General features: G+C 42.6%; 1 protein-coding gene across 3 annotated transcripts in view; it reads right to left on the bottom strand.

Annotated features, from left to right (window-relative positions):
- Positions 1–23,681, bottom strand: part of PASK (PAS domain containing serine/threonine kinase) — a 514,076-nt gene that overhangs the window by 373,871 nt on the left and 116,524 nt on the right. For all 3 annotated transcript variants that reach the window (XM_033957505.1, XM_033957503.1, XM_033957504.1), the window contains exon 5: positions 11,262–11,405. In XM_033957505.1, the coding sequence (XP_033813396.1) occupies positions 11,262–11,405 (144 nt within the window). The remainder of the gene's footprint in view (positions 1–11,261; positions 11,406–23,681) is intronic.

The raw sequence follows: 23,681 nt of genomic DNA, 5'->3' as shown, positions 1-23,681 counted from the left end.
ATTGAGTGTGAAAGGGTGACAAATGAAATCAATGCTAGCAGTTCTGAAAATGAAATCCTAAAAGCGTGGAATTCTCTGCCAGACAATTTTAAGTCCATGAAAGCACTTGGGATTGCTCTTCTTACTTTGTTTGGGTCATCCTATGCTTGTGAGCAGCTGTTTTCGGCTTTGAATCATATAAAATCTGATGCTAGAAACAGATTAACGGATGACATGAGTGCTGCATGTGTTGCTCTGAAATTAACGCACTATGAGCCAAGGCGGCTTCAGCGTGCCTCCCGGCACTCTACATCTCCCCACAGGGAGGCACACTGCCACCTCAGCAACACCTCCTGGACTGTGTGCAGGCCCTGACTATGCAGCAGATTAGACAAAACTGCAGGTTCTATCAGTGCTACCCTAAAACACAGGATTTATAACAGGATTTTCCCTACTTTAGTCACCCTGAGCCACAGGCACCAGAAATATAGGCTCTATACCACCTAAAACACAGTATTTTAAACAAAAATGCAGGAAGAGGAAATAAGATTTAATCCTTCTCTTTCCTCTGTTAAATCTTATTTCCTCTTCCTGCATTTTTGTTTAAAATACTGTGTTTTAGGTGGTATAGAGCCTATATTTCTGGTGCCTGTGGCTCAGGGTGACTAAAGTAGGGAAAATCCTGTTATAAATCCTGTGTTTTAGGGTAGCACTGATAGAACCTGCAGTTTTGTTTAAAATACTGTGTGTTAGGTTGTATAGAGCCTATATTTCTGGTGCCTGTGGCTCAGGGTGACTAAAGTAGGGAAAATTTGTTATAAATCCTGTGTTTTAGGGTAGCACTGCTAGAACCTGCAGTTTTGTTTAAAATACTGTGTTTTAGGTGGTATAGAGCCTATATTTCTGGTCACTTCACAACCAATCAAGATGACCTTTATTCTATGCAATCACTGTGGTGCTTTAATTCCAAGACATACTATTTGGAGGCTTAAGGTTTGCCCCATCTGTCTTCAACTTGCCAGTATTAAGGAGGAGCTCTGCAAACTTAAACAGGAATTGAATACAATTAAAGCAGCTTCCATCACTCCACAAAATCATACCAACTTACCACCTCTACCTCAAAGAATAAAACAGCCCAGGAATAAATGGGTCACAGTAGGCTCAGGAAGACTGCGACATGTAACACAGAAACATCCACCTTCACTAATATTCCCTCTACAGAATTCCTTCGCTCCACTAGTGCACTGCGATACTCAGGAAAACAGAAGGGAGGTGGGACTGGAACCAATGAAGGTAACTCAAGAGAACAAGAGCACCCTAAGTACAAATAAAAAAGCCAAAAACAGAAAACTATTACTGTTGGGGGATTCCATCATCAGAGGCATTAACCTTGGAACACAGGGCGAGGAGACCAAAATAGTGAAATGTCTTCCAGGATCCTCAGCTACCAGGAGTTCCAGGCAAATACTGACTATAATTAAGGAAGAAACTAAGGATTTTAACACTGATGTTGTTATCCATCTGGGAACAAATGACCTGGCCAACAACTCCACACTTGCAGCACAGAAAGCTTTTCGGGAGCTTGGTGAGGGCGTGAAACCTTTTGTAAAGACTTTAGCTTTTTCTGAAATACTGCCTGCATATGGAAAAGGAGAACAAAGAGTGAAAAACACAGAGGACTTTAATAGATGGCTCAGAGCCTGGTGTCATCAAGAAGGCTTCAGGTACATAGGAGGATGGGGAAATACATGGAAGGACAAGAAGCTATATTGCACTGATGGGCTACATATTACTACAGCAGGAAAAAGAAACCTTGCAGAGAAATTTAGACAATATTTTTCTAGGCATTTAAACTAGAAGGTGGGGGTGGTGTATGTACGAAGGACAATTATAGAGACCACCCCCGGCAAAAGAAAAGATGTGATAGTAGTAAAGGCTGCAACATAAGCAATATCAGCAACTCATTTCTTAGTATTGCAACTGAAAGTGAAACGACACAAAAATCCATACGAAAAAGGAGATTATCGCTGAAAAATAGCTGGAAAGCGATGACCACAAATGCTCGCAGTCTAAGCAACAAAGTTCATGATCTGCAAGCCCTGATATTAGAGGCAGATCTAGATATTGTTGCTATCACAGAGACATGGTTCAGTGAATCACATGGATGGGATGCAAACATACTGGGATATAATCTTTTTAGGAAGGACAGAGATGGTCATAAAGGTGGAGGAGTAGCTCTCTATGTAAAGTTTCAAGTTTCAAGTTTATTTAGTCTTGATAAATCGCCTATATAACTTGCTAGGCGATGTACAATAAAAAAGACATGTATTAATAAATGAAACAAGTACAATGTTAAAAATGACATAAAAACAAATTTGTTGTGTAGACATATAACATACTTTACAAACTGATCAAAAACCTAATTTCACAATAATGTGAGGGTAAAACATACAAGACATGTGAGGCTAAATAGATCAATATCCAAGCGACCGAAATGCAAGGGACCTGGGGAGAGGAAGAAGCGATATGGATTGCTCTGAAAAGAGAAGATGGAACTTCTATCTACGTGGGTGTAGTCTACAGACCTCCGACTCAATCGCAGCAAATTGATAAGGATCTGATTGTGGATATCCAAAAGTTTGGAAGGAAAGAGGAGGTTCTGCTGTTGGGAGATTTCAACCTGCCGGATGCGGACTGGAATGTTCCGTCTGCGGAATCGGAAAGAAGTAGGGAGATTGTGGATGCCTTTCAAGAGGCTCTGCTCAGACAAATGGTGACGGAACCCACAAGGGAAAAAGCGATATTGGATCTGGTCCTCACAAATGGAGAGAGTATCTCTAATGTTCGAGTGGGTGATCACCTGGGTAGTAGCGATCATCAAACGGTTTGGTTTGATATAACGGCTAAAGTGGAGAGCGGCCGCACGATACTTAAAGTCCTAGATTTCAAACGTACGGACTTTAATGCAATGGGAAAGTACCTGAAGAAAGAGCTGTTAGGATGGGAGGACATAAGAGAAGTGGAAAGACAGTGGTCTAAGCTGAAAGGAGCGATAAAAATGGCTACGGACCTTTATGTGAAGAAAATCAATAAAAACAAGAGAAAAAGGAAGCCGATATGGTTCTCCAACCTAGTGGCTGAGAAAATAAAGGCGAAAGAGTTGGCGTTCATGACATATAAAAAAACCCAAGAAGAGGAGAGCAGAAAGGACTACAGGGTGAAACTGAAAGAAGCCAAGAGAGATACGTTTGGCGAAGGCACAGGCGGAAGAACAAATGGCTAAAAATGTAAAAAAGGGAGATAAAAAATTTTTCAGATATATTAGTGAAAGGAGGAAATAAAAAATGGAATTGCTAGGCTAAAAGATGCTGGGAACAAATATGTGGAGAGTGATGAGGAGAAAGCAAATGTGCTAAACAAATACTTCTGTTCTGTGTTCACAGAAGAAAATCCTGGAGAAGGACCGAGATTGTCTGGCAAAGTTACACGAGAAAATGGAGTAGATTCTGCGCCGTTCACGGAGGAGGGTGTTTATGAGCAACTTGAAAAACTGAAGGTGGACAAAGCGATTGGACCAGACGGGATCCATCCCAGGATACTAAGGGAGCTCAGAGAGGTTCTGGCGAGTCCTATTAAAGACTTGTTCAACAAATCTCTGGAGACGGGAGTGATTCCTGGGGATTGGAGGAGAGCGGATGTGGTCCCTATTCATAAAAGTAGTCACAGGGATGAAGCAGGAAACCACAGGCCGGTGAGCCTCACTTCAGTTGTTGGAAAAATAATGGAAGTGTTGCTGAAAGAAAGGATAGTGTATTTCCTTGAATCTAATGGGTTACAGGATCCGAGGCAACATGGCTTTACAAAAGGTAAATCGTGCCAAACGAACCTGATTGAATTTTTTGATTGGGTGACCAGAGAGCTGGATCGAGGACATATGCTAGATGTAATTTACTTGGATTTCAGCAAAGCCTTTGATACAGTTCCTCATAGGAGGCTGTTGAACAAACTTGAAGGGCTGAAGTTAGGACCCAAAGTGGTGAACTGGGTCAGAAACTGGCTGTCGGACAGACGCCAGAGGGTGGTGGTTAATGGAAGTCGCTCGAAGGAAGGAAAGGTGACTAGTGGAGTCCCTCAGGGTTCGGTGCTGGGGCCAATCCTGTTCAATATGTATGTGAGTGACATTGCTGAAGGGTTAGAAGGAAAAGTGTGCCTTTTTGCAGATGATACCAAGATTTGTAACAGAGTAGACACCGAAGAGGGAGTGGAAAATATGAAAAAGGATCTGCAAAAGTTAGAGGAATGGTCTAATGCCTGGCAACTAAAATTCAATGCAAAGAATTGCAGAGTAATGCATTTGGGGATTAATAATAGGATGGAACCGTATATGCTGGGAGGAGAGAAGCTGATATGCACGGACGGGGAGAGGGACCTTGGGGTGATAGTGTCCGAAGATCTAAAGGCGAAAAAACAGTGTGACAAGGCAGTGGCTGCTGCCAGAAGGATTCTGGGCTGTATAAAGAGAGGCGTAGTCAGTAGAAGGAAGAAGGTGTTGATGCCCCTGTACAGGTCATTGGTGAGGCCCCACTTGGAGTATTGTGTTCAGTTTTGGAGGCCGTATCTGGCGAAAGACATAAGAAGACTTGAGGCGGTCCAGAGGAGGGCGACGAAAATGATAGGAGGCTTGCGCCAGAAGACGTATGAGGAGAGACTGGAAGCCCTGAATATGTATACCCTAGAGGAAAGGAGAGACAGGGGAGATATGATTCAGACGTTCAAATACTTAAAGGGTATTAATGTAGAACAAAATCTTTTCCAGAGAAAGGAAAATGGTAAAACCAGAGGACATAATTTGAGGTTGAGGGGTGGTAGATTCAGGGGCAATGTTAGGAAATTCTACTTTACGGAGAGGGTGGTGGATGCCTGGAATGCGCTCCCGAGAGAGGTGGTGGAGAGTAAAACTGTGACAGAGTTCAAAGAAGCGTGGGATGAACACAGAAGATTTAGAATCAGAAAATAATATTAAATATTGAACTAGGCCAGTTACTGGGCAGACTTGTACGGTCTGTGTCTGTGTATGGCCGTTTGGTGGAGGATGGGCAGGGGAGGGCTTCAATGGCTGGGAGGGTGTAGATGGGCTGGAGTAAGTCTTAACAGAGATTTTGGCAGTTGGAACCCAAGCATAGTACCGGGTAAAGCTTTGGATTCTCGCCCAGAAATAGCTAAGTCTTAACAGAGATTTTGGCAGTTGGAACCCAAGCATAGTACCGGGTAAAGCTTTGGATTCTCGCCCAGAAATAGCTAAGTCTTAACAGAGATTTTGGCAGTTGGAACCCAAGCATAGTACCGGGTAAAGCTTTGGATTCTCGCCCAGAAATAGCTAAGAAGAAAAAAAATAAAATAAAATAAAATAAAATAAAAAATTTAAATTGAATCAGGTTGGGCAGACTGGATGGACCATTCGTCATCTACTATGTTACTATGGATTGACAAGTTATCAGCATGCATGCAACAACAAAAATCACATTAATTTTTTTCAGAGCATGCCCAATGCATATGTTTACATGAAGCAGTGTTTTCAGTTTGCAGTTAAGACACTTTCTAAGTTATTTAAATATTATTTAAAGATGTTATTTAAAAAAGGGACTTTACATGGCCCAGTTGTATTCCAATCTGGAATTTCCAATAAAAACGGTTGGTTTAATTGAAAGCTCTTTTGTTTTCTTTACATCATATTATTAGAAATGTAATGATTTAACTATTTTCTAATTTGATTGTAAATTTTACAAAAAAACATGTATAGACTCTTTGGGAATGCACACCGAGTCTTGACACAGTTAACAGTTTTAAGAAGTTTATCTTTTTTTTTACTCAGGATACATTTGACATGTTATGTGAATAATACATTTAAAATATATTGTGTAACTGAATCAAATTCTTCCTAAATTCATTAAATTAAATGAAATCATTAAAACATTATAAATTGCCAATAAATTGAAATGAAAACCAAAGGATTGTGAATCAAATTGATTCTCTGACAATACAAAGATTCCAACCTTTAAAAATGATGTTACATAGTTCAGGCAACTTTATAAAGAGTTTTTAGATACTAAAATCTTGTTATTAAGGTTTAATTGACGTGCTGGCACTTTGAGGAAATTCTTTGGTTTTGTGCGGCAGTTTGGGCACTCGGGCTCAAAAAGGTTAGCCATCACTGCTCTAGGGTATATATATATTCCAGTCTCTCCTCATATGTCTTCTGGCGCAAGCCTCCTATCATTTTCGTCGCCCTCCTCTGGACCACTTCAAGTCTTCTTACGTCCTTCGCCAGATACGGTCTACAAAACTGAACACAATACTTCAAGTGGGGCCTCACCAATGACCTGTAGAGGGGCATCAACACCTTCTTCCTTCTACTGGCTTCCAGTTGCGTCAGAGGAGAAGCTACCGCCCACACACATGTGACTGCAGGCAGGCTCGGACGGCTTCAGCAAGTTACTTTACTAACGCGCAGCGAAGGTAAGGGGGAGGGAGGGAGATTCTCGGGCCGCATGAGGGGTGCTGAAGGGTTGTGAGGTGGCGAGAGGGAAGGGTGGTGGTGAGGAGAAGAGGCTGAAGGGAAATGGGAATTGGGGAAGACAGAGTGGGGAGAAGACGCTGAAGGGAAAAAATGGAGAAGGTAGAGTGGGCAGAAGACGCTAAGGGAAAAAATGAGGAAGGCAGACTGGGGAGAAGACGCTGAAGGGAAATGAGGATTGGGGAAGACAGAGTGGGGAGAAGACGCTGAAGGGAAAAAATGGAGAAGGTAGAGTGGGCAGAAGACGCTAAGGGAAAAAATGAGGAAGGCAGACTGGGGAGAAGACGCTGAAGGGAAATGAGGATTGGGGAAGACAGAGTGGGGAGAAGACGCTGAAAGGAAATGGGGAAGACAGAGTGGGAGAAGATGCTGAAGGGAAATGGGATTGGGGAAGACAGAGTGAGGAGAACAAGCTGAAGGGAAATGGGAAACAGAGTAGAGAGAAGACGCTGGAAGGGAAGAAGACAGAGATGCCAGACTATGGGGGCAGCAGATGGGTGCCAAACCAACTGGGGGGGGAAGGGAGAAGCAAAGTAATAGAGCACATGGAAGATGCTGAGAGAAGACAAGACAGTGGATGGAAGAAATTTAATGAGAAGATAAGGAAAGCAGAAACCAGACAACAAAGGCAGAAAAAAAATTCTATTTATTTACTTCCTTTTTTTTTTTGCTTTAGGATAAAATAGTATATTAGTTGTGTTGATAAAAATTTGTAAACAAAGCCCTGCCAGCTGAACATCTCTTTCTCTAGTTCAGCAGCCAGAACTTTGATTTATAAAGGAAGGAATAAGCTAAATATTGCAGTACTGAGGCTTGTATGGATGCTGCGGGAATAGTAGTAGCGGGGACGGAGAGGAGACAGTGGTCGCAGAGATGGGGACAGGGCGGTGACAGGGACGGTGGTAGCAGGGACAGGGCGGTGACGGGGACAAAATTTTCCCCCGTGTCATTCTCTAGTTCACATATAATGTATTAAGTTTAAAAGGATATAGGGAGGGGATCGGTTATTTATATGCCTGAATTCTTCATCATTTGGATCCAAACATTAGATTTATATTCCCCAAGTTTGATTATGGATCTTCTTCTTATCTACACCAGTGGCGTACCTAGGGTATGTGGCACCCGGGGCCCATCATTTTTTGACACCCCCCATGTAAAAAAATATTTTTTGTAATAACCATGAAAAATAAATGGTCATAATAGAAACAGGCACTGAAAATTTTCTTTTATTGAACCTCATATATGTAACCATTAATCCAAACATAACATAAATTATGTCTGAATTGTCATGACATCAGAAGTACATATGGAGTAGTTGCAGATGTTGCTTGGGACAGTTCTGATTGTGTTAGTTCGGTTTTATGTGTTTTTGAATAGAAGGGTTTTTATTTCTTTTTTAAGGTTTTGTAGTCTGTGGTCGAGGTCAATAGGTTGTAGAGTTGGGGGTCGAGTGTTAGGAGGTTGTCGAACAGTTTTTTTTTCTTTTCACGATTTTGGTTGGAGGGTGTGTGAATGATGCGTGAGTTCTCCTATGTCTGGTTGAAGTGGATTTAATTATTTAGCTGAAGAAATTAGTAACCCCCCCCCATCCCACACACATTAATTCTCTTCCATTTTTGTTCCCATTATAAAAAACACTGATAAGTTCCCAGAAAAAAAATACATTAAAATAAGAAGTGAAAACAAAGGCCCCTACAGATGAGAACATAACATAAGAATAGCCTAACTGGGTCAGACCAATGGTCCATCATGCCCAGTAGCCCATTCTCATGGTAACCAATCCAGGTCATTAGTACCTGGTCAAAACCCAAAGAGTAGCAACATTCCATGCCACCGATCCAGGGCAAGCAGACACTTCTCCCATGTCTTAATAACAGACTATGGACTTTTCCTCAAGGAATTTGTCCAAACCTTTCTTAAAATCAGCAATGCTATCTGCTTTTACCATAACTTCTGGCCACTTCATTTTTAAGCTTAGTTCTTTCCTTCCAAACAGAGACCTTGCTAGATGTCAAATACAGAAAGAACCAGGTAACTTCACAAGGACTTAGCTGTGCAGGAAATGTGAATCTCCTCATACACCCACCATATAGTGCAAAAATGTGCAAAGATCTGTTTTTTTCTTTCGATCACTACATAGTCTAATGCCACACAAGCAGCGCTGTTACAAACATATTCTGAAGGTCAATGCTAAGGTTAACAAAGTTTCCTTCCTTGGACCACAAGGAGATACTGACAAACCACTAGAAGAGATCCCAAAACAACTACCCAGGCACAACACCCAAAGACCCACTCAGTGTGTGAACCAGTTGAGTGGAGTGGACTAACTGGGGGGTGGAAATGGGCCCAGAGTTTGCTCAGCAGAATTTCCCAGACCACCTCTTCCTCTCAACACATTGACACGCTGCTGCCACCACCATCACCATTAAGAAAACCAGCAATGCTTATAAACTTTATAAAACACATTATTATATTTTCTTATAAAGCACATATTTTAATTGAACTCTCTGACATCCTCAGCCTTGCCATTCACAAAAATAGAAGGAAGAAAAGTTCCCGTTTCCTGCTGTCTCATGTCCCCGGCCTATACAATATTTTTCTTCTGCAGACCCTTCAAAAGTCTGACCAAATCCTCGTTTCACTTGCATTATAAAGTCCTGAGGATGCCATCTCTCTCCAGTCCCAGGTCCTAAAGTCTAAGACAGTAGTGCAAACTAGTGCTGCCCAATTCAAGAAAAAAAAAATTTCGATTCAGCCTATTGAATTGGTTTTTCGATTCAACTTTCCTGCCCAATTGGGTGTTTGTTTGTTTTTTTTAAAACATCCTGGTGGATTTATTTTATAGCTTTTTCACCCCCCTTTGGCTTCTCCTAACCACACTGGCGCTGTGGTCTAAATAAAATAAAGAAACAAAAAGGACTTTTCCTCTCTGTTAAATCCTAGCTCACGTTTGCGGTCTAACACCAGCTCTGGCAGGATACACATTTCAAATCTGACATATTGTAATCACAAAACAGAAAATAAAATTAGTTTTTCTACCTTTTGTTGTCTGGTTATTTTTCAAATCTTGTTGGTCCAAGGCTCTGGTTGTCTTCTGATAACTTGCTTGCCAGGGTCTCCTTCTTCCTTCTTTCTGCATGCTAACCATCCATCTGCCATCTCTGTCCTCCCCGTTTCCCTTCCCTTCCCAGGAGGTCTGGCATCTATCCTTTTTTCGTCTCCCTCCACAGATCTATCTTTTCTTAACTACCCTTTCATCCAGCATCTCTCCCTCCTTCCCCACCACTCCAGGGTCCACCATCTCTCCCTTTCTTTTCCCAACTACCCTTCTATCCAGTATCTCTATCCCCCCCTCCACACCATCCCTTGTGTCCAACTTCTCTCCCTTTCTGTTCCTTCCCTCTCTAAAAACTATGGTCCATCATCTCTCCCTCTTCTCTATTTTCAGACCCATTATTTCTACCCACCCAAAGTCCGGCATATGCGCGTCTCTTTGAACCCCCTCATTCCCTCCGTATATTTCTACACCAGGGCCCCCCTCCCTGAAGGCCTGTCCCCCCCTTAAAGTCTGCATCCCACCCCTGAAGGCCTGCATTCCCCCCCCCCGAAGGCCTGCATTCCCCCCCCCGAAGGCCTGCATTCCCCCCCGAAGGCCTGCATTCCCCCCCGAAGGCCTGCACTCACCCCCCCGAAGGGCTGCACCCCCCCTCCGAAGGCCTGCATCCCCCTTGAAGGCCTGCATTCCCCTTGAAGGCCTGCCTGTCCCCCCCTTTTGAAGGCCTGTCCCTCCCTTGAAAGCCTGCCTGCCTGTCCCCCCCCTTGAAGGCCTGTCCCTCCCTTGAAAGCCTGCCTGCCTGCCCCCCCCTTGAAGGCCTGTCCCCCCTTTGAAGGCCTGCCTGCCTGCCCCCCCCTTGAAGGCCTGTCCCCCCTTTGAAGGCCTGCCTGTCCCCCCCCCCTTGAAGGCCTGCCTGCCTGTCACCCCTCCCTACCCCTTGAAGGCCTGCCTGCCCGCCCCACCCCGAAGGACCACTCTCCCCCCCTGGCCTCCCTGCACCACCTGAATCAGGCCCTGAGGGGGTGCTACCGGCCTTGAGTTCAGTCCCCCCTCCCGAAGGACCGCTTGCCCCCCCTGGCCTCCCTGCACCACCTGAATCAGCCCGCAGCGGGATCGCAATGTCAGCGATCCCTTCGCTGCTTCGGAGCTGCTTCCTCCGCCGCGGTCCCGCCCCTTCTCTGACATCAGAGGAGGAGAGGGGCGGGACCGCGGCGCAGGAAGCAGCGCCGAAGCAGCTCAGGGATCGCTGACATCGCGATCCCGCTGCGGGCTGCTTCATAGGTGGTGCAGGGAGGCCAGGGGGGCAAGCGGTCCTTCGGGGGTGGGGGGGATTGAACGGCAAGGCCGGGAGCACCCCCTCAGGGCTGGCACCCGAGGCGGACCGCCCCCCCCCCTTAGTACGCTACTGATCTACACATAACTGAATAGGTTATTGTGGAGTACAAGAATGTAATATAATATGTTGATTGACTCACTCCACCCTACCCCCCAACCAAGAGTTCATCTTGTTATTCCTTATTTTAGTTATTGCTATGTTATTAGCATCTCCTTCGACTCTCCCTTCTCTGACCCTACTCTCTTCCATTCCTTTCTTCTCTTCTTCCCAGTGCATCAAGAACTAATGTACCCCAGAAGGATGCACAATTAACTCACATCATCAGAAAAGCTGACCGAGGCAGTAAGTCTCTCTACTGGCTCCAAGGAAACCACACAGCAAGGCCTCTCCTCACCCCTCTTCATTCGTTTAATCCAGACTGACACAGGAATTTCCTCGCCACTGCTGCCAACAATGTCCACCTAAAGAAACAATGCAAGGTTAAAAAACAGACAGAGCTCAGAGTACTCAAATTTACCAAATGTCCTAGGTCTGGTCTTCAGGAGGTAAACTTCTCAAGACACTGTGTAATAATTCTTTACCATCTGGGAGAATGTCAATAGGGATGAGGTGAGGTCTGTTTATGATAGCTGTGATTTAAACATTAGGATGACATTCAATGTCCCATTGTCTCACTCACTGTATAACCTGGAACTAGTCATGTCTCAGGATTTAACTGGGGTGATAAAAACAAAATAGCAAGATTATTATGAAAATATATTGACTTTGCTGACATATTTTGCATTGTCAAACAACCTGAGTACAAAATTAACCTCTTTCTTAATAGGCTGACTTGAAATAGAAAGAGAGCTGCCAACTCATAAAAATGTTTTCAAATGACACTGTCAGATTTTTACTGATACACACTTTTTTGTACAAACTGAGTAAGATTGGTGGAGACCCTTAATCAGTGTTCAAGGTCAAAAATCCTTAGATTATCATAAATAACATAGAACACTGTCTGATTATAAATAATATGTTATATTTTTATAAAACAGAGGGAAAAGACCTCAAACAATCCTTGGGATCCAATCAATAGAAGGACTCCAATTTAGGGTTAGGGTATCATCACAGGTCAAAACCTCTGTTGTAATTTTTTAAATTAATTTAATCTTTTTTTAAAATATATTTGGTTTTGAATACTTTGTGTTCATCAATAATTCTAAAATCTAGTATCAATTTCTCTCAAATTTTCAATAAAGAGCAGGCAACCATCAGCGATCTGGCATTATAATAGAACTATATATAAGCACTTATCCTTTGGACCCGACGGAGGCCTAATCTGTTTCACACCAACGGGCTTCTTCAGGGGAAGTGCCAAAACTTGATACTATTGCCAATGACAATGGAGAATTGCTCAGAAAACTTTAAAAGAAAAAGACATAGCATTTTATCTATATTTTACTTGATAAATCATTGACTCTTATTTCAGCAAATTAAACCTTAACAACGAAAAGAGTCAGAAAACACCGAGGGGCATTCTGTTTAAATTCAGACGCCATTTTGTTTATGTAATGAGAGCTTGGCAGCGGCAACCCATCAACAGGTAAGTTGTGTTTTCTGACTCTTTCCGTTGTTAAGGTTTAATTTACTGAAATAAGAGTCAATGATTTATCAAGTAAAATATAGATAAAATGCTATGTCTTTTTCTTTTAAAGTTTTCTAAGCAATTCTCCATTGTCACTGCCCATTATTGACCTTAGTTCTTCAATATTTACTATTATTTTCTGATTCTAGATCCTCTGTGTTCATCCCATGCTTCTTTGAACTCCATCACCGTTTTCCTCTCCACCACCTCTCTCGGGAGCGCATTCCAGCTATCCACCACACTCTCCATAAAATAGAATTTCCTAACATTGCTCTTGAATCTACCACCCCTCAACCTCAAATTATGTCCTCTGGTTTTACCATTTTTCTTTCTCTGGAAAAGATTTTGTTCTACATTAATACTTTCAAGTATTTGAACGTCTGAATCATATCTCCCCCTGTTCCTCCTTTCTTCTAGGGTATACAGCAGGGGTAGGGAACTCCGGTCCTCGAGAGCCGTATTCCAGTCGGGTTTTCAGGATTTCCCCAATGAATATGCATGATATCTATTTGCATGCACTGCTTTCAATGCATATTCATTGGGGAAATCCTGAAAACCTGACTGGAATATGGCTCTCAAGGTCCGGAGTTCCCTACCCCTGGTATACATATTCAGGGCTTCCAGTCTCTGCTCATAAGTCTTCTGGAGCAAACCTCCTATCATTTTCAGTGCCCTCCTCTGGACCGCTTCAAGTCTGCTTACATCTTTCGCCAGATACGGTCTCTAAAACTGAACACAAGTAGGGTCTTACCAATGACCTGTACAGGGGCATCTTCCTTCTACTGGCTACGCCTCCCTTTATACAGCCCAGCATCTCTCTGGCAGCAGCCTTGTCACACTGTTTTTTTGCCTTTAGATCTTCGGACACTATCACCCCAAGGTCCCTCCCCCATTTGTGCATATCAGCCTTTCACTTCCCAGCATACATGGTTCCTTCCGAATATTAATCCCCAAATACATTACTCTGCATTTCTTTGCATTCAATTTTAGTTGCTAGATATTAGACCATTCCTCTAACTTTTGCAGATCCTTTTTCATATTATTTCACTCCCTCTTCGGTGTCTACTCTGTTACAAATCTTGGTATCATCTGCAAAAAGGCAAACTTTTCCTTCTAACCCTTCAGCAATGTCACTCATAAACATATTGAACAGGATCGGCCCCAGCACTGAACCCTGAGGGACTCCACTAATCACTTTTCCTTCCTCCGAGCGACTTGCATTAACCACCACCCTCTGGCGTCTGTCCGACAGCCAGTTTCTAATCCAGTTCACCACTTTGGGTCCTAACTTCAGCCCTTCAAGTTTGTTCAACAGCCTCCTATGAGGAACCGTATCAAAGGCTTTGCTGAAATCTAAGTAAATTACATCTAGCATATGTCCTTGATCCAGTTCTCCGGTCACCCAATCAAAAAATTCAATCAGATTCATTTGGCACGATTTACCTTTTGTAAAGCCATGTTGCCTCGGATCCTGTAACTCATTAGATTCTAGGAAGTTCACTATCCTTTCTTTCAGCAACACTTCCATTATTTTTCCAATAACCGAAGTGAAGCTTACTGGCCTGTAGTTTTCTGCTTCATCTCTGTGACCACTTTTGTGAATAGGGACCACATCCGCTCTCCTCCAGTCCCCAGGAACCACTCCCGTCTCCAGAGATTTGTTGAATAAGTCTTTAATAGGACCCGTCAGAACCTCTCTGAGCTCCCTCAATATTCTGGGATGGATCCCATCTAGTCCCATCGCTTTGTCCACCTTCAGTTTTTCAAGTTGTTGATAAACACTTTCCTCCGTGAACAGCGTAGAATCTACTCCATTTTCTCGCATTACTTTGCCAGACAATCTTGGTCCTTCTGCAGGATTTTTTTCTGTGAACACAGAACAGATGTATTTGTTTAGAACGTTTGCTTTTTCCTCATCCTCTCCACATATCACTTCCCAGCATCTTTTAGTTTAGCAATTCTATTTTTCATCTTTCTCCTTTCACTAATGTATCTGGAAAAAAAATTTTGTCTCCCTTTTTTACATTTTTAACCATTTGTTCTTCCGCCTGCGCTTTTGCCAGACGTATCTCTCTCTCTCTTGGCTTCTTTCAGTTTCACCCGGTAGTCCTTTCTGCACTCCTTTTCTTGGGGATTTTATATTTCACGAATGCCAACTCTTTCATCTTTATTTTCTCTTATCGGTTTCCTTTTTCTCTTGTTATTATTTATTTTCTTCACATAAAGGTCCGTAGCCATTTTTATCACTCTTTTCAGCATAGACCACTGTTTTCCCACTTCTCTTATGTCCTCCCATCCTAACAGCTTCTCCCATTTTATTAAAGTCCGTACGTTTGAAATCTAGGACTTTAAGTATCATGGGCCGTTCTCCACTTTAGCTGTTATATCAAACCAAACCGTTTCAAGACAAGATGGCGCTTCGATCGGACGCGCAGAAGGAAGTTCCGCTTGAGTAGCGACTTCGCTTTTAGCGATTGTGAAGTGGCTGCCTCTCCGGCTCTGGGTCAACAAACGCTACAAGCTTTCCCTATGCCGAAGGAACAGAATCTTCGGGAGCCAGAGTAGGCAGTGGAGGAAAAAATCTGCTTGCGATTTCGACACCTCGCTAAGACCCGAACAACGCAAGACTCCCTATCAGCCTAGAGGTGGAGCACAGTTGCAGTTGGGGAGTGAAGTCCCTAATTCCGAAGAGGTTAATAGGATTTCCTCTAATGCTGGGACGCTGCCTGCTTCTTCACCCGGCCTAATGGGACACCCAGTGGCAGTGGTCTTCTTGGGGGCTGAAGGAGGAAGCCCAGTTGGGAATTTCTCCCTTGAAGAGGACACTGGAAGCACGGAAGGCCTTCTGGCATCTGATAAGAGAGCTACCCAGAAGCTGAATAAAAGACCTGAGAAAATCACTTTAGAGGCTGTGTGGGACATTGTAAGTGTACCGGAAGCTGAATTGACTGTTCGACTAGATTAAAGACCAGGTAAAGCAATCGGTGGATTTAGTCACTAATATAGAGGCTCGAGTTCAACAGTTAGAAGGAACATCTGAGAAAAGGCAATCTGTTTAATCAGTTGTTATCAAATATAATTTGAATATTTATCAAAAATTGGAGAGATTAGAAAATTATGAATGCAGATTGAACTTGAGGATGTTGAATTTTCCATAATCACCAATGTTATCACCTGTTGAAATGTTGAAGAAATATCTAAGAGAGACATTACAAATATCGTCTGAATCAATTCCTCCAATTACTAAAGCATTCTATGTGAACTCTGGTAGCCCAATGGTTAACTTAGTTAAAGAACAGAAATCGGAAGCTAATTTTGATCTTACTGGCTTTCTGGAGGACTCTAGATCAGTAATGTCTACGTCCACCTTAATTGCATCCTTTGCTCTTGAATTCGATAGGAATTGGATTCTTCGACTGTATTTTCACTTTAAGAATGAAAAGTTTCTGGGTCAGTCAGTAATGATTTTTCCTGACTTTTGTAGGGCCATGCAACTGAGGAGGAAGGCCTTTTTGGCATTTAAACCTCAGGTGCTGGAGCTCAAAGGGGTGTTTTTCCTTCAATTTCCATGCAAATGTATAGTTAAAATGAATGATAGCACGTATGTATTTTTGGACCAAGATCATATAAAGAATTTCCTAGAGTCAAAGCATCCTCCAGTTCCTAAAGCTGTATCCACCCCCCTCTGATTGTGATATTAATCCCACAATATAAGAATGTTAACTAAATGGTCTGAAAAAGGAAAATTTATGTTTTGAAATTAAGTTGTCCTCTAATCCTCCAAGATTTCTATAATCTTGTCTCCTCTCTAATTATTTCTTTTTTCCTTAAATTGAGGTTAATATATTATTATTCTTTATTCTTATATACCGCCATACCCAGTGAGTTCTAGGCGGTTTACATCAATTAGCAAATGATCTGCATTGAATAGTAGATTTACAACAGAATTAGAAGTAGGTTTACAAAATTAGAAGCAGATTTACAGCATAATTAGGAGTATTTTTAACAGCAAATTGCAGGCTGAATTACGATAGAGTATATAGAGATATACTTATGATTTATTGCCTTAATTAATTGCTATCGGAGATTTTCAAGTGTTATCTATTTTCTTTATCAAGTGCAAATTTGTAATATTTGAAAATTGCATAAATAAATACAAAAAAAACAAACAAAAAAACCCAAACCGTTTGATGATCGCTATTTCCCATGTGGGCACCCACTCGAACATTAGCAATACTTTCTCTATTTGTGAGGACCAGATCCAATATAGCTCTTTCCTTCGTGGGTTCAGTCACCATTTGTCTGAGCAGAGCCTCTTGAAAGGCATCCATAAACTCCCTACTTCTTTCAGATTCCGCAGACGGAACATTGCAGACCACATCCAGCAGGTTGAAATCTCCCAACAGCAGCACCTCCTCTTTCCTTCCAAACTTTTGGATATCCACAATCAGATCCTTATTAATTTGCTGCGATTGAGTCAGAGGTCTGTAGACTACATCCACGTAGATAGAAATTCCATCTTCTCTTTTCAGAGTGATCCATATTGCTTCTTCCTCTCCCCAGGTCCCTTTCATTTTGGTCGCTTGGATATCGATCTTTACATAGAGAGCTCCACCTCTCCACCTTTTTGATCACCTCTGTCCTTCCTAAAAACATTATATCCCGGTATGTTTGCATCCCATCCATGGGATTCACTGAACTATGTTTCTGTGATAGCGACAATATCCAGATCTGCCTCTAACATCAGGGCTTGCAGATCATGAACTTTGTTGCTTAGACTGTGAATATTTGTGGTCATCGCTTTCCAGCTATTTTTCAGTGGTAATCTCCTTTTTCATATAGTTTTTTGTTTTGTTTCACTTTCCGTTGCAATGCTAAGAAGTGAGTTGCTGATATTATTTACGTTGCAATCTTTACTACCATCACGTATTGTCTTTTGCCGGGGGGGGGGGGGGGAGTTTCTATAATTGTCCTTCATACTTACACCACCCCCACATTCTAGTTTAAATGCCTAGAAACATATTGTTTAAACTTCTCCGCAAGGATTCTTTTTCTGCTGTAGTAATATGTAGCCCATCAGTACAATATAGTTTCTTGTCTTTCCATGTATTACCCCATCGACCTATGTACCTGAATCATTCTTGATGACACCAGGCTTTGAGCCATCTATTAAAGTCCTCTGTGTTTTTTACTCTTTGCTCTCCCTTTCCATATGTAGGCAGTACTTCAGAAAAAGCTACAGTCTTCACAAAAGGTTTATGAGATGAGATATGTGTCACTGATTTAAGTATAGACTTATTCGGTGAGGATATTCCAAGAAGATTGTGTCTAAGACTGCTATAAGAGCACGATGGAATCATAGAGAACATTTGTTACAGTATAAAGAGCAGACTAGGGGGATATGGACATGCTTACCTGTGTATTAAAGTATAATGAACATACTCCAGCTTTGGTGAATATTATTAAACAACATTTTGACACTCCTACTGCCCATCCTGCATTTATTAATTTGAAAAGCATGTTATCTTACAGCAGAAATTGGAATCTCAGATATCATCTTTGCCTAGCTGTTTTACGTACCTCAAGTGAACATGGTCAGAGAGAGTCTGTTTCTGGTCATTTCAGCTGTGGGCATTGTATGGCCTGTCCTATGATGAAGGAAGGTGATAGTTTCTTTGATCCCCATGCCAACAAGACCAGGTCCGACCACTATCTCCTTACCTCCACCCTGCTATTAACCCAGACAATACCAACAATACCCAAACCAATGGCACTGAGAAAATCCCGAGTCAAAATCCCAGTGACAGAATCCTGGGAAGAAATCACAACTCATTTGAAGCCAGCAAGAGGAGACGCTGAGCAGATCATAACCTTATGGGAATATCTTTCCATCTCAGTCCTCGACAAGCTTGCTCCAAACAAACACATACAAGTTAAAGAGAAAAGCAACCCATGGTACACGAAGAAACTACATTCTCAAAAGCTGCAAGTATGCAGGCTGGAACAGGCATGGAAGAAGAAGCAAGAGAAAGAACATTACATCAGCTGGCGAAAGGAGATAAAGCAATACAAGCTAGTGGTGACTGAAGCCAAAAGAACATACTATGACACACTAATCAGTCAATCTGAAAATTCAACCAATAGTCTTTACAAAATCTTCAATACACTGATCTTCACCAAAGAACTAACCACAAACCCATTCATGCAATATCCAGGTGAAGATGATCTCGCACACTACTTCCAGAACAAAATCAGATCTATAAGGGAATCATTTAATAACACACCAGAAGCCTACACAGCATCAGACCCAAGTTGAAGGACCAATGGGAGTACCAGCAGACAGAAACTGGAAGGAGTTCGCCAAAGTTAAGCCAACGGACATTGCTTGCCTACTAAAATAACTGTCCAGGTAACCTACTAGACCACGCACCTACCAGATTTATATTCTGGCTGGCTGATCTCACTAACCTATGCCTAACACTGTCTGCCATCTTCCTGACATCCATCCTCAAAGCCACAGGACTTGACCTAAGCAAGGCATAGAATTACAGACCTATAACTAGAATACCATGGCCAGCCAAGCCAATAGAATTCAGCATCAATGCACAACTATTCGAATTCCTCTACCATATAGATGATTTCCTCGACACCCAACATGGCTTCAGACCATGCCACAGCACTGAATCACTCCTTCTCGAACTAACATCAAAGGCAAAGAGTTACCTGAGCAAGGGCAAACAGTCCTCTTACAATTCGACATCTCTGCGGCCTTTGATGTAGTAGACGACTCGTTGCTACTTCTCTATCTAGAAGATTTAGGAATACATGGTAATGTGAAGAAATGGTTTACAGAATTCCTAAACAAAAGAACCTACGAAGTTAGGAGAGGCCAAAAGAAATTGCAACCATGGAAGGCATCCTTCAAGGCTCCCCTCTCTCACCATCCCTATTCAATGTTTACATAAGTGCCTTGGGTCAACATGTTGCCGACCCCAATAATCACACCTTCTCCTACATAGACTACCTCTACTTCCTATGCAAGGCTAAAGACTCGGTACCAAACACAATTCAATACATTACTACACTAACATAAGTCAAACTCATGGTCTCACCAGTGCTTCTTAAAATTGAACAAACAGAAAACAAAGGTGTTCTGGTTTGGCAGCCAAAACACTCCAACTCCATGGGAAATCACCTTGAACATGGATGAGCAGATACCTATAAGCAGAACATCAAGGGTGCTTGGGGTAATACTCAACTCAGAATTGACCATGAGAGATCAAGTCAACTCACTGGTCAAGAAGGTCTTCTTTCAATTAAGACAGCTGAGAACAATCAGGTCAGCCCTAAGCCCGAAAAACTTCCAAACAGTGGCTCAAGCAGTCCTCCTCCCCTACTTGGATTATTGTTAATTCCCTCTACTGCCACATTGCAGAGAAAGACCTTAACAAAATGCAGGTACTCCAAAATAGAGCAGCAAGGCTCATCCTTCACAAAACCAAATATGAGTGGGCAAGTCCACTGCTTAAGGAATTGCACTGGCTACCAGTTAAAAGCAGGGTTCAGTTTAAAATTGCATGTATGGTCTATAAAGCCATATATGAAGAAAACTCAGCCGGACTCACTTCTGCCATCCCAGTCTTACAGTCCTTCAATGACTCGAGGACAACTCAACGCTAGAAGCTACCACTCCCCTCCCCACGCCAGAGCCAGAAAAAAGCTCTCTTTGAGACCACCTTTGAATTTCAAGGACCCAAAGTCTGGATCAAACTCCCACGCAGCTTACGATGACTTACCACATACTTCCAATTCAGGAAGGCACTGAAAACACATCTATTCTCTTCACTACACTGATTTGTTACAATGTATTCATGTACATGTGGTAAACACCTCTGTATCATTTCTAATATTATGGGAATAACTAGGCGGACCTTAGGAAATTGGAAGACTGGAAGATCTTGCACCTCCTGCAGGAGACACAAGGAACTACAATTTTTTTTTGGGGGGAGGGAAAAAAGATTTTTCCCTTTGCATGTATTTTTGGACTTATGCTGGAAAAGGAATATTTGCTTACCCTTTATTTTGGTATTTGAACTGTGAATCTATTTACCTATTGTTCTGTTTGGACCGTTATTCTACTTGGGGTACATTATCTGGAGTTTCCTGTGGACTATCCGGAGGAGGAGCCAGGGTGACCCAGTACCGGAAGGAGGAGGTCCAGACAGAGTGTGGCACCATATCCTTTGGAGGAGTGCAGTGAGGATCGCAGTTCCAGTTCAGGAGTGAACCGAGAAGGAGCTAAGATCCAGAGGGATCAGTGGATCCAAGCTGAACTCAGTTCCGGACCGGAGACAGCACGGGCGGTGCACCCAATCAGCACAGACGCGCAGACTCATCAGTGCCTCTGGTAAGAATACCTGGGGGTAGCTGGTGAGGATTAGGTAGTGCTGGTTGGGGAGGACTGGACACTGAGGGGGGCTAAGGGAAAGGATACACGCTTGTTGTGAGGCCACACTTGGGTTCCTTTTCTTCTGTTTGTTTACTTATAGGTCGCTAATATGGAGCAGGCCCAGATGCTGGCGGCGTTAGCTGGAGAACGCCAAAGACAGTGTGAGGACCTCAAAGCCATACTGAAGTCCAGTGAGGAGTGATGGCAGGCTGGCCAGGAGGCCATGATGCGATAGCATGGCGAGTTAATGGAGTCGATGAAAGATCAGGCGCAAGTCTTTACCCGGATTTTGCAACAGACTTCCATGCCGACTGGAGGACAATCATTGCAAAACGTTCCAGTTCCAGCTCCGGTAGGGCTTAATAACCTTTCACAGATAAATTTATGCAAAATAGCACCCGGAGATGCACCCGATGACTTTTTGAGTTCTTTTGAACGAATTGCAGTAGTTGCAGGGTGGCTTCCGGAACAATGGGTGTTTAGGCTATTGCCCTGCTTGGCCGGGGAGACTCTAGCGGCGTTTCAGATCCTAGGCCCCGAGCATGCCAGTAGTTACCCCACTGTCAAGGCCCACATTCTTGATTATTTAGGGTTTACTGCTGAACATTATCGGCAGAAGTTTAGGGCTACAGTTTTGCTACAGGCTGAGAGACCCAAGGCATTACTGCAGCGGGTAACTAAACTTGCAGAAAAATGGCTACAACCTGTAATGAATGACGCTAGGGCCCTGTTCACGGAAATTGTTAGGGAACAATTATTGGAGGCTGTACCCAGGAATTTAAGGACCTGGATTAAAAATCAAAACTGTAAGACCCTGGGACAGGTATTAGAGGTAGTAGAAGCTTACCTGGATTCCCAGGAGCCCTTAGGAGGAAGCCCAGGTCAGGCCCAGATGTTGCCAGATAAACCCCTCTCCGAGGAGCCTAGTAAGGGAAAAATGAAGGAAGCCTCACGCAGAATGCCTAAGTTCTTTCCCCCTAGACCTACTTCCTCGAAGGGAAATAGGAAGTGCTATAGGTGTGGTAGGATGGGGCATACGCAGAGTACAGTATTTGTAAAGTGATAAACCTGTCCAGCAAGGGAACCAGGTGTAATGCTAAGTCCTCTGATATTAACACTTCACAGTGGGGTTACAAGTGGCAAATGAAATTTAATGTGGACAAATGCAAAGTGATGCACATTGGGAAGAATAACCTGAATCACAGTTACCGGATGCTAGGGTCCACCTTGGGGATTAGCACCCAAGAAAAGGATCTTCCGCCCAATGTGTGGTGGCGGCCAAAAAAGCAAACAGGATGCTAGGAATTATTAAAAAAAGGGATGGTTAACAAAACTAAGAATGTTATAATGCCCCTGTATCGCTCCATGGTGCGACCTCATCTGGAGTATTGCGTTCAATTCTGGTCTCCTTATCTCAAGAAAGATATTGTGGCACTAGAAAAGGTTCAAAGAAGAGCAACCAAGATGGTAAAGGGGATGGAACTCCTCTCGTATGAGGAAAGACTAAAACGGTTAAGGCTCTTCAGCTTGGAAAAGAGACGGCTGAGGGGAGATGTGATTGAAGTCTACAAAATCCTGAGTGGAGTAGAACGGGTACAAGTGGATCAATTTTTCACTCCGTCAAAAATTACAAAAACTAGGGGACACTTGATGAAGTTACAGGGAAATACTTTTAAAACCAATGGGAGGAAATTTTTTTTCACTAAGAGAATAGTTAAGCTCTAGAACGCACTGCCAGAGGATGTGGTAAGAGCGGATAGTGTAGATGGTTTTAAGGAAGGTTTGGACAAGTTCCTGGAGGAAAAGTCCATAGTCTGTTATTGAGAAACACTGCTTGCTCAGTGTCGGTAGCATGGAATATTCATACTCCTTGGGTTTTGGACAGGTACTAGTGACCTGGATTGTCCACCATGAGAACGTGCTACTGGGCTTAATGGACCATTGGTCTGACACAGTAAGGCTTTTCTTATGTTCTTAAATAATCTGCTGAATTCCCAACTCTTTTATAAGCAAATTGGGGCTGTTCTTGAAAAATCCCATGTTATCTAAATATAGGCCAATATTTCAAGATAGCCTGACGTACATATTTTACCTTCTGTGAAAATAATAACACAGAAGTCAAATCTTATATGCGGTCTGCTCTGTTTTTTAGGCTATTCCCTCTCATAGAATCTCTGTCCCAAATGATGAGCCCAAACCTTAAACTCTTCCTTTGTAGAGCATAACCTCCTTAACCACAAAAAATGTTCCAAAGGTATGTTGAAATTCATTACATGTAGATGGCAACTCCAAAAATATAAAATGTGTTCCTATCTGTATGTTTTCTAGACACAGTAGCAATAAACTCCCCTTTCTTATACAGTATTTGTATATCCAAAAATTGTATAGTGCTTGTACTCCAATTAGCTGTAAACTGAATATGTTGATCATATGTATTTATCCAAGAAATTCTGCAAATTCACTTTCTGTTCCCTCCCACACAAAAAATATAATGTATCATCAATAAATCTAGCAAAAAAACTCGGATATGGTGATCGGATATCCTTAGAGGAGAAAGTTAAGTCATTATTATCTTCTTCTATATCACTCAACTCTGAAAGCAATTTTCAAACACATTACTAGGACCATCAAAATAGGAGGTTTTGTGCCAGTGAAGTGACC

Source organism: Geotrypetes seraphini, chromosome 9 (assembly GCF_902459505.1).
Source record: "Geotrypetes seraphini chromosome 9, aGeoSer1.1, whole genome shotgun sequence".
NCBI lineage: Eukaryota > Metazoa > Chordata > Amphibia > Gymnophiona > Dermophiidae > Geotrypetes > Geotrypetes seraphini.
This window is presented reverse-complemented; position numbering and strand designations above follow the sequence as displayed.